General features: G+C 44.4%; 1 protein-coding gene across 1 annotated transcript in view; it reads right to left on the bottom strand.

The window, feature by feature from the left end:
* LOC134052530 (sphingosine-1-phosphate transporter SPNS2-like) overlaps positions 1-9,620 on the bottom strand; it is a 113,634-nt gene extending 104,014 nt beyond the window's left edge. The window contains exon 1 of the mRNA XM_062507020.1: positions 9,326-9,620. Coding sequence (XP_062363004.1) covers positions 9,326-9,620 — 295 coding nt within the window. The remainder of the gene's footprint in view (positions 1-9,325) is intronic.
* Positions 9,621-12,420: the final 2,800 nt, after the last annotated feature.

Below are 12,420 nucleotides of genomic sequence, written 5' to 3'. Positions count from 1 at the left end.
TGACCAGAGACTCAAGGCTTTTCATCAGGGATTGAGTAATTGCTTGTGCAGTCTCTATGTAAGTGCAGATGAGCAAAAGAACCATGATTCTTCTCATTTAGAGGAAAAAAAAATATCTGCCTTGTCTTGATCTCAGTTGGGAATAAAACATGCAAACACCACATATTAACTGATCATCAGAAGCTCAGAAACCTCAGCACATTGTTCTTACAGTCAAAAATCAATGACTAGAAGCCAACACTTGGCATTTTCTGTACCTTGTGATAGGAAAGTCATCATGGAGAGATTAATGTTTGCCCTTCCGAGCACTATTGCTCAGGTACTTTGATACTTCTGAGTTACAAATTCCTGAAAAATGGCAAAGGAAAAGAAAAGTTCATATCCTAATACTATTACATTAAATAATTTTTTGTCCTCTATCTTCTCTTCCCCATGAGAAAAGGAACTAACACATCCAAGATGGAGCTGATCAGGAACTGTCAGTTTTAATCAGAGCACTGTAGCTGTCAGAAAACAGTGGCCCTTGGGTATTTTGTTTCCTGAATATATAAAAGATTGTTATCCTGAAAGTTAGTCAGCATTTCTGGCTGCTAGACGGAAATAACAAGACCATTAGAAATGTTTTAACACTGGTACAACTGCAGCAGCATTTGAGTTCTAATAGCTCAGCACACCAACACAGGCAATGACCCCTCTTTATGAGCCACACTGGTGCAATAGACATAATTTCTCCTTATTGCATAGTTTGCACAGTTGGTATTTATTAATAGTGTTGCAATTCTATATTAATTATTATTTAGCACTGAGAACACTCCTGAAACTGCACAAAATTAGTGCCTGGCCCAAAGTGCTTAAGCAGCTCTGATTCAGCATCTCATAAGCAACATTTCGTCCACCAACCTGCTCAGGGACTAAAGCCTGGACAGCAGTGGCACTTGCTCAGCTGATGTCACACCAAATTATTTACATTCTACAGCTTGGGACAGCCAAGCCCCAGTGGGTCTGACTGGGATGAAGTTTACAAGCACCAGTCTGTTGGAAAAAACCACTCAACACTGAAGGCAACGTGCAAATGAGACTACAGTATCTTATGCAAAATTATTAGAAAAGAAGTCCTGTCATAGTCTCCCATTTTCAAATGAAAAGTCTCACTGAAGAGGAACAGAGCAAGAGCACACAGTAATTTGTGAACTTCCCAAACTGCCCACCTGGTAGGAAAGCTGTACTAAAGCAGCTGCCTAAGCCAGGATTAAAACAAAACTTCCAAGGTCATCAGCACCACACAGGCACAAATCATGAAATGTGAACATGACAGGCAGAGAGAAGTGAAAATTGCAAACCAACAACAGGGCAAGACCCCCACCTCCCACCTCCCCCCCACTTCTGATCCATACTGCTTTGTTGGCAAACCCTCCTGAAGGGTCACTTCTCTGAAATGAGAATATGCAGAGAGCACAGATCAGCACATCCCAGGACAGCCATGGAAATCAGAGTCAACCTTCAGGCAGGTTTAATTCAGGCCCTGCAGACTTCACACAGACATGAGTCCTGTTGCCACTGTCAGTTCACCCATTTTTGTTGTTTTCCATGTTACCAAGAACACAAAGCTGTATTCTAAGACAATAATGACATGTTACTAAGACTAATAGAGAAAATAGGAAGCTATGAAACAAATAATTAGCTGTGATCTGTTATTTACATAATTATTGGCAGAAGTCTGAACAAGGAGTAAGATGGATTATTGCAGTTTTGGTTCAATGCAGCCTTAAAATAAAGAAATTAAACAAAAAAATCATCACATGCCAAGGCTGAAAGGATTTTCATTCCAGCATGGGGTTCTCTCACTCTGCCAGCCAAGCTCCAAGCTGTTACTGCAGCTATTCTCCAGATAAACACTGATCTTTTCCCTTGCTATTCTGTTCAGCTACTGCAGCTGCTGGCCACCAAAAGAAACACAAGAAATGTATTTTTAAAAAACCCAAAACAAAGAAACAAAAAATCTCAACAGGAGATCATATTGCTCACCAACAACATAACCCTGGTATTTCATATTGCTCAAGCCTGAACTTAGGACAGGCAAGGCATAAAGCCTAGTTTTTCTTCTGTATTTCTCTCTCTTCTCTAAAGCTAAAATTACTCTATGTGGAGGGAGATCAGTTCTGGACAAGGAGGATTGACTCTTATCCCCTCAAAACCTGAAGTACAGAAGAGGTAGGAGCAGCTATGTTGCTCTGACAACACGCTCCACTGCTGTCTAGAAAGTTCAGCCTAAGAGAAGAATTCAGTTCCTTACTCTGTCATTTTGTAATAGTGAGAGAGAACATGGTGGTTCCAGTCACGCCTTGTGCAGAGGCTTCCATGAAACACACTGCACCAGGAAGAGTGGAAAGAGCCACCAGAGCATCCTGAACAGTTCATTCAAGAGCCTTCCAAAACAAACCTTCAGCCACTCCTGACTGGTGATAAGTCCAAAGTCATGAACACAAGCAGGAAGGATTCTACATCCCTTCAGTCAGCCAGGATCCCTTACATTCTCATCCTCCTGATTTTTTTATATACTGCTGTAAAACCAGGAACACAGATATTAGTGCTCACTTCCTTTCCTTGCAACCCTACAGAAATAGCTGGGTTACATCAGACGAAAAATACACACAAAAATAACAATGAAAACAGATGTGTCAAGAAAAGAAAAGCTATGCATGAGATGCCTGCTGTGCTCAGCAGTTCAGCAGTTCTAGGTAGGGTACTCATGCAGTCGATGAATCGCAGGGTGAGATGTTTTACAGCACTGAAGTCACAGGGGGCATCTAGTATTTAAAAACTCAGTAGTAATGGCTGGGGGATTGTTGTTTGGTTTGGGTTGTTTGGGGGTTTATTTCTCTTATTTTGCCCCTACCTGTCTCAGATTTGCTTCTTGATTTTCAGACCAAGAGTTTCAGACCAGTTCACCAAAAATGCAATTTAGAGAGGTCCATGCCAAGATCTGTACTCAGACTTCTCTGGAAACCATGAGGTGTTGTTCACCTCACTTTACACCTCTCTGGGCTCTGAGCCCAAACACATTTTGCTCACCTCCCATTAACTTCCATGGCCCCTTAGGCACCTCACAGGTTCTTTGTAGAACTCATTTCGCACACATACTATTTTTTTCTAGAAAACGCATCACCCTACATCCATAGTGCTAATTTCCACAAAACTCTCTCAGCCAGAAGGGCATCATCCTCCTTTAATCCATTTCCAACAGACATCTTCATCTTTTTTCCTGTGACATTCATGTTTGGAAGATGCTGTTTGTAAACTCTTGTTGAAAGCTGCCCTTTTCTTCCTTCAAATCCCTCCTCACCCCTTGGCTATACTGCCCACCAAAAAGTCACATCTGCTCATCTTCCCGGGTCCCTCCCACTGACCAGTGCTGTCTCCTGTGTCCCTCTGATTCTCCATCCTTGGCCTACAGCTCTCTGATGCATCTTGGAGATACGGAGATCGACGTGGATTATAAGTACTTTGGGTGCACCACCTTATTCCATGGAAGCTGCACAACAATGTTCTGGTCTATAATACATATCAAGCAATGATGATGCAAACAAGCAACTGAGAAGAGTTCTGATGTCTGGAGTTCCTAATTTTTATCTGTCAAATAAAATAATGGTTTTCCATTGAATCTCCTGAAGAGGTACCAGGAGTTTTTCCTGATAGTTATAAGGAACCCCAAGGCCTTTACAACCTTATTTAATGTAGGTGATACATTATAACACCTTTCAACCACAAGTTCCTCAGCAACTGAAATATCAAGCAAGAGCTATGGAATTTTGTATTACAGGAAAAGTCACCAGTTTTTAACAATATCTCTTAAAATTTATAACCCACCATGCTACATTATCAGCAGTTACTTACAGTTATCTACTTCTCATGCACAGTGTACCAGAAAAAAAAAAAACAAAACCAAACAGTAAATGTTCTCAGTTATTCCCATTTATTATACAAGCTGATTGATAGAATTTAACCTTCCTGCAGCTTGGTTTGGTCTTTGAAAAGTCTGAAGGAATGATTACAGATTTCCCACACTTTTGACCAGAGAAGCTTTATCACAAAGCTTCTGGTATTGACAGTCACAGAGATCGGGGAACTAATAAGATCATTACATTATTCTTTAGAACACACTCAGTATTTATGAGTATATTAACTCCATGTAATAAAGGCCACATTCTCTGGCTGTGATGACTTGGTTGCTTTGGGGATAAAATTAATCAACATGCATGGAAGAGGATCTCAGAGTAAAACAGGAAAATCTGCACATAATAACAAAGATAGTTAGTATTTGGCAAACCTACAGCACAAGGAAGAAAAAAACACTATGATTAAACATAATAAGACTTCACTTGAAATGTAAAATACTCTAGAATAAATCCTGCCAACTTGCATAAGAATCAGCAAACAGGAAGCAGCAGCCTTTGCAATAAAGCCCATCACACAGGGAAAACAGAACACTAGAGAACAAGATGCTATGGCATAGTCCCTGTCATTGTGCTGCAGAGCATCTTCTGTCTCCTGTTTTTGAAGTGCATGAGGTTCAAGTCTAACCTCTGCTCCCAAAACAGGACTTGTTGAAATTTGAGTCAGTAGCAGGTCCCTGCTGCCCAAATGAAAACACTGTCATCCTTCCACAAACTCTCACATGTGTAAGCTGGCAGCACTGCTGGCTCAAGTGCATTCTGTCAGTGTTATTTTCTAATATTTTCAAGCATTATAGTCCTTCCAGAGCTGTGTCATGGGTGCTCGTACTGCCTCTTAACACTTCCCTCCCTGAAGCTATAAGCACTGAGCCCAGTCTTGTTACAAGGGGAGAAGGGGCTCTTTTTATCCCATGCCATGTGAATTCTCCGACTCCATTCACTGAGAAAGACTCAATGGGGCACTATGTTACTACCAGAAATGTGAGCTCACAAGTAAAAAGAAGCTCACAACCTCTTGAATGTCTTTGCATTTGAGAGTTAGTGCTGAACCTTTCCTAACCCTTCAGCTGCAGTCTGTGCAACATAGTTGTAAACTTGACTTTCAACTTTCAGTGATCATTTGCATGTATGTATCTTCAAAGAATGGCATTTGATTTGCAACTATGTGTTATAATGAGAGGCTAATTAACACAAATACAGTTATTAGCAAGTTGCAGACATTTAAAGGATAAAAGCAGCTGACCAAAGTCTGTGACGTGCTGTGTGACAGATGGAGAACCTCAAGAACCAACTGATACCAACCAAGGCTCTGCAACCAACTCCATCACCACAGGCAAATCACTGACATTCTGCAACTTGGTTTCCCTTTCTGTAGTGGGATAGTGAGGCTCATTTACTTCGCTGGGTAGTTCTGCAGCTTAATTAAATCGTTACCTTTAAATTAAAGCACTACAGAAATGCCAGGAAGTAGCATCTGAATTAGAAGGTGGAGGTGACACCCTAATGAAGCAAGACTATTTTCATCGTCAACAGCAGGCACAGTAAAAGGTCACCCATGGTATAATTGTGAAACCACATTCCAAGCTTCTGAAGGCAAGACGACTTTTCCCAAAACTTCATTAAGGAAGAAAATATGTCCCAGCATCATGGGATGGCTGAAATCCTTCAGTTTCACAGGGAATCTACAATGGTTTCATTACTTTTGCTTTCCCCTTGTCTTTATTTGTTCACTATCCTAATAGCAGCAAAATATCACAGCTTTTGAAAGAATGCTTTTTCCACAGGCAACTGTTTTCAGTATGATCAAAGACCTATTAAGAAAATTGCAGAGGATCATTTCCCTTCATGTTGGTAATGCTCAGCACTGACTGAGTTTTCAATCTTTTCTTTACAAGAGCCACAGTGGAGGCACTTGCACATTTTGTCTGGGACAGCTGCTCCCAAATATCAGTATATTCCAACATACTCCACATGCACTGGAAATTTCCAACTCTTCGTAAACATAAAGACCTTATTGAAATACCCACCACTGGTGTGCAGACTCTTTACTTTTAAATACTGGAAGACACTTATTCTTAGACCCTAAGAAACAGACCAGTTCTCAGTGAAGGCTCATTTTCATCATGTACTCCCAAAAAAGCTGCAAACTTAATGTCAGGTGTGAAGCTGTGTATGCCCTGTATCTTGGAAACTGCACTCAGGCTCTGTCCCAGATACCAAAAAGGCATATCCCATTGTAAACTCATTTAGTCCATGCTGGGAAATCATGAAACCAAAACCAGGAAAAGGCAGCTACTTCCTTGTGTGTTGCACTTGAAAAAAAAGACTACCCAAAAAAACCTCATTTTACACAATGTTTATGCATCCAGAATGTAAACACCAAGAAGTAACACACTTGCTGTTTGCTTTGTAGCAATGCAAAAGCTTTTACTTTTAAGACCAAAATGTGCCATAGGACAGGTCAGCCTAGTTCTTTCTATTACATAAAATGTTGTTGCATTAAATGTATACATACTTACAGCTTCTGTGAGGATATGTTAGAAAATAGTGGAAGATACTCAGGAAATTACATCTGGAAATAACTCTATGATTTTTTTTCTCTCCCGTAAAAAATACATACTTGCATATATATATATACACTAAATATATACTTGTTTATTCTTACACTTTTTGGAAAACCAAAATGATTGTAACCAAGTCCTCAAGTAAGACAGAAGATGTACTTGGAGTATTGTGTCCCTACAGCTGGATACTCTGCTTATGTCTGTCTGTCTGCTGCCTGCTAATTGCTTTTGAGGCCACTAACCTACCTTTGACTAAATTTGACAGCAGGAAGAAATCCCAAAGCTTCCAACACTTTCATTAAAAAAGAAAAAAAAAAAAGTTGGTAGATGCAAGACTCTTATAAGACAAGAAGAGAAAGGCTAATGACAAAGGTCACCTATTATTTGACATCAGACAATCCACAGCAGGGATCACCCTAGAGACAAATCCTCAGGAGCCAGTTTTCATTGGTACTGCTGCTCTTCTAACACTTGTTTCAAATAAAGCTGGAACCAGAAATTAATTCCAGTTCTCACAACAGTCCACTGGCCTTAGGTAAATCATAACTTTTGATGCTACTTCCCCTGCCATAAACGTGGCTGGTGTTAAAATCCCTTATTATGTTGCTGCAACAATTCGTATTTGAAATGCACTTTGAACGTCTGGAGAGTTGTATTTACTAATTATTACCTGTCTTGAGACATGAGCTGAATATTCAAAGTGCTAGCTTGATTCATCTGCAAGTGCACATCACATAAGCATGTGGCATGCACTAAGACTCAAAATACAAAAGTAAAGATTACTTTTAGAGAAGACTTTACAATCAAGTCAGTTTTGAGCTGAAAACATATAATTTTTATTACCACAACTCTTCCATTACACTAGATTTAAATTATTTCATGTTTTAGATTAGCACTTTATATAACACCAGTTTGAAAAGTAAATACCAATTGACAGAAGACAAAAAGCCCATGCAAAGTTTGATTCTCTCCCCAAAGGCAAGTCTGATGTCTGAGATTTTAAACCTTTGATATCAAGCTGAATGTTAATAGATAAGTACCACAGGGCAGTTACGGAGCACAGTAATACCAGAGCTTGTCCTAGAAATGCCAGCAATCACAGCACTGGGTTTGGCAATGCCACATTACAATAGGCAGGCATTTTTGTCTTCTGCTTGTTCAGGCACCTTCCAGCCTTTCCAGAAAAGAAGATTCTTTCAGTTCTTGCAGGCAGAAAAATCAGATGGTAAAGGTCTCTGTGGAAGTGCTAGAGCAAATAGGTGAACTAAATGTGATTTTTTTTTTAAGAATGCGTGAGCTTCCTAAAAAGGAACTTCCCATGCATTAAAGATGCTTTGTAGTAAAACTTTACTTAGAGAGGTCCCTATTTGAGGGCAAGGGAGCACACTACAATTTCCTTCAATAATAACAGGTTAATCTTGTATCTTCAAGCTTCCTTCTGTAACAGACTGACTACCAGTCAAATACTCAATATCTCCCAATACTGGCCTTTACATTTCCTGAAGGAACAAGCCACATCTAAAAAGAAAAACAAAACAAAACAAAACAAAAAAAAATAATAAAAAAGCAACAACAAAAAAAGCCACAACGGTGCCAGCTAAATTTTCCTTTTAATCCTCCCCATATCACTACTCCAGACAAAATAAATACAGCCTGGCCAACAACAGTGACTTAGATTTATGTCCCTTGCTCTCTATCACTGCCCTACAAACATATATTATTTTAATGTAGTATAAACAAATATCAGATTTGCTTAACACCACATTGAGTCCTAGTGATTAAAACATATATATGCATAGAGAAAAATTTATACATGCACAAACCCCTTTGTAAGCTCTGAAGATAAAATTATCAGTATTGCCAAACAGAGAATATGTATTATATTCTAATGACATGAGACAGTTGATTACCAACAAGCCTACTTCATTTCTAATTAGAAAAAGTTCAGTGATGATCTTCTTCCCTGCTGTTATTGCCTGACAGGAATAAACAAGGAGTTCTCTCTAGGGATGGCACAGTAAACATCCAAACAGGTATTTGCTATGGAGCTCAGCTTCACAATAGTAGCAAGTACTGAGGAACATAGTGGTTCACACAGTACGGCTGGTCATACATCCACCAGCGCATGATTTTAAGTGTTTACCTCAAGAAAACCGAGCTTTGCAAAGTGCACTGCAGCTGCCTAGCTGCTCCTCCTGCGCCCGCTCCTGCCAGCTCTGCTGTCACCTGCTCGGGAGTTCTGCAGGGAAGGGACCCTCCTTGGCACAGGGCTGAAGGGCAGCCGGGCGTTCCAGGCTGGACGCACTCCGCAGAAACAAAGCAAAGGGGATTTGCTTCCCTGCGATTTTCCCCGCGCTCGCATGCCTGTCTCCCCCCGTTTGGCAGCACTGTGTCCCTCCGGCCGCAGCTGCACCTGTCGCCCGCAGCGTCCCCCCTGTGCGGGATCGATAACGCGTCTGCCATCACCCCGAACCTCGCCGAGCGCCCTCCGCTCTGACCGCGCTGCAGCCACCGGTCCCTCCCGAATCCCATCGAGCACCGATTCCGCCATCCAGACAAACAAAGGGCGCTCCTCTTATTTTCGATAAAATTCTGACAAACTAGAGAACAATACCGGAGGGGCCGCACAATGGGCACCGGCCGCGCCGCATCCCTCACGCCATCCCTGCTCTCCAGCCCCGGCACGGCGGGCGAGCCCCGCTGACCCCAGCCCGGGACAGCCCTGGGGACGGCGGCGGCTGCACCGTCCCCGGGAAGGGCTGTCCCCGGGCAGCGGGGGATGCCCTCACAGCCGCGGGGTGCGCTCACCTGCCACCGTGTACCGGTCCAGGTAGTTGAGCACGTTGCCAACACTGAGGATGCCGGCGGCCGCTACCCGGGCCCGGCCGAGGGTCGGCGCCTTGCGGAGGGCTGCGGGGCGGTCGGGGTGCTTGCCGGCCGCCGGAGGGTTCATCCTGCCCGACAGGGTCTGCACCTCGCCCTCGGCACCCCGGCCGCAGCAGCCCCGCTCGCCGTCCTCCTCCTCCTCCTCGTCGCCAGCTCGGAGCCGCCCGCCGCAGCCCGGGCTGCTGCCGGAGGAGCCGTCGCTTTCCAGGCACATCATGGGCTGAGGGAGAGAATCTCGGCGTGCGGGAGCCCGGGCGGGGAGACGGACGGACAGAAGGACGGAGAAAGCGAGCGGAGCGCGTTCAGCGCCGCATCCCGCGGTGCCCCCGAGCCTGCCCGGGACAGGCCGGCTCTGACAGCCCGGGCGGGGCCGGAGCCGGCGGGCGGGGCCCGGGGAAGGCTCCGCCCCTGCCCCCGCCCCGCCCCGCCCCGCCGGCAGGGCGCGCTCGGCCCCGCGGCCCCGAGGGGGCCGTGAGCCCGGCCCGGGGCTGCCCAGAGGGGCGGTAGCTCCGCCGACCTTGAACGGGCCCTCATGGGTGCCCCCTCAGCCCTGCTCTGCACCGGCCCTTCAGCCGTCCGCGGACCAGCCCGTAGTGTGTCCCCTCGGCCCGCCTCAGGGCACCTCCTCAGACCGGCCCCGAGATCCAGTCAGCCGCTTCAGGTCGGCACCTCATCTGTTTTCACTGTGGCCCTGAGGGTGTCCCTTCAGCACCCTCCAGGTGCCCTGAGGGAATCTCTCAGCCCAGTCAGGAGCGGGTCCTCCCTCAGCCCGCCTCAGACCGGCCACGATAGGCGGTTCCTCAGAAAACTCAGCTCGGCCCTGAGGGGATCCCCCCTCAACCCAGCCCAGGCTGGGCATGAGGAGATTTTCTCCCTGCCCGCCCTCAGGTTGGCCTTCAGGTGGTCCCCTCAGCCAGGCTGTGAAGGGATTCCCCCTCAGCTCACCTCAGCCCCGCCATGAGAAGGTTCCCCCTCAGCTCACCTCAGCCGCACCCTCAGCCCAGGAGAGGCTGGGTCTTACCTACCCAGCATCACAAGTAGTAATGGTCATGTAATGAATTTCCTTTATATGCCTTTATTATTCTTCAGCACTGCACAATGAGCTCCAAACACAGGGGTGGGCGGAAGTGTGGAGGTAGCTGGAAAAAAGCCCACCAAACAACACCAATGGCTCCAGCACTGCTGGCTTGTACCCAACAATGAGCTCCATGTGGGCTGTGTGGGCCCACCCTCAGATGTGGGTTTGAAGAGTAAATCTGTACAAAAGTTCTCCTTGCCTATCCTGAGTGCCCAGAGCTGTCTCCAGTCACACGGGCTGGCAGGGAAGGGACCGTGTGATGCAGGGTGAGGGCTCTCTGGGATGTGCCACCGACCTCACCACTTCCTGCTTGGCCCCAGATGATTTTCCTACTGCACAGAAGTAGCTTCAGGAACAACACACATCTTCAAAGGAAGTAAAATTGCTCTGGAGTTCCCTCCACTGCAAACAGTTCCATCCTGCTCCCTATAAAGTTCCAGCTTTGAGCTAAGAACGGCCAAGAAACATTTAATTTCAAAAGGAGAATCTTCAAAGAGATAAAAGTGTTCACAACCAGAGTGGCTCCAGCCTGTCATACCTGTCATAAAACTACAAAAGCTAACTAAAACCAGAGAAATAAAAAGACTGCTGGAGAGCCAACGCATGTCCAAGAACAGCATGTTACAATTTCAGATTTCTCTCAGTTTGTTGATCTTACCTAAGAAAATGTGTTGTGATTAAAGCCTTTGTCTCTCGGGTATTTAAACAAAACCCCACTGCCTTTCTGTGAGGAACGCAGAGCTGCTTGTAGGACAGCCCATGTGTGTGTGCTCCGCATACCTGGCTGTGTCACGCTCTGCCCACCAATGACACTGGATTCAGACTGTGCCAGAAATCTGGTGAGATACCACCAACATAACCTTCAGGATGCTACCAGAGTAAAGCACTTTTAGGCAAGTCAGCTGCAATTCAGGGCTGTATGTGCAACACCACTGAGGGAAGGAGCAAACATCATTTTCAGTGATACCTGGCACTCCCAAACAGTGAGAGGTGACATTGTAACATTGGGAATAGAACTGTACAGGTGTTCCAGAGTTTATTTCAGTAGCACAAACAACATATCTGGTTTAATGATGATGTTCAGGTTGACTTGTTGAAGTCTAGGGGATCTTTTTCGCTCCACAGCAGCATCTGCAGTATAGATGTTACTATATGGGAACAATTATATTGATAAAAGTGTTTATTCATGTTCCCCCACTAATTTCAGAATTCTAGTGGTGTACTTAATTTGGTTGAGTGACAGTGCTCACATGTTATATAGCCCTAAAGGAAACACAAAAAAAAAAAACCAAACAAACAAAAAAGCAAACCTATCAAAACCAACAGAAAATGGTAGAACTGAAAAGAAGAAAAAAAAAGAAAAAAGGAAAGGAAGAAAATAAGAAAAAGGAAAAAGACGTGAAATGGCTTCACAAGGACCATTTGACTTGCCCAGCAGTGGAGGCAAAACTCATGGGTTTTTTAACCTATCAGATATATTAGGCACTAAACACAGCTGCACTGCAGGTTCAAGGAGTTCCACAGAGAGCAGCCAAAGTGTCCAGTAGCCCTCTGATACAAATGGTCTGCTCCACAGTCTATTCTACTCTCTGCTATTAGACTCTCACAGTCTATTTTCTCACTGCTTGGTCTACCCCAGGCTCTGCACACAGAAAACAATGTTCAGAATATGTCAATAAGATTAAAAGGTAGGGTAAAATTAAAGACTTTAGTCTTTTGAGTCAGATGGTTCTCCTGTAAGAAGTTAAGAAAGAACAGTTTTTTTAAGGAATAGGTGTTTAATTTAATTTTTTCTTTTCATTTAACCAGTATCAAGCACACAAACACAGCTAACACTAGAGCCATGGTGGCTTAATGCACATTAGAATAACTGCCTACAAAGACTAGGGAATGACTTCTCCAAATCTCCTCAATCCAGCAAATCCCCCAAGAAAAGAAA

This window comes from Cinclus cinclus, chromosome 22 (genome assembly GCF_963662255.1).
Source record: "Cinclus cinclus chromosome 22, bCinCin1.1, whole genome shotgun sequence".
Classification (NCBI taxonomy): Eukaryota; Metazoa; Chordata; class Aves; order Passeriformes; family Cinclidae; genus Cinclus; species Cinclus cinclus.
Note: the sequence above shows the minus strand (reverse complement) of the source record. Positions and strands in the feature narration are given on the sequence as shown.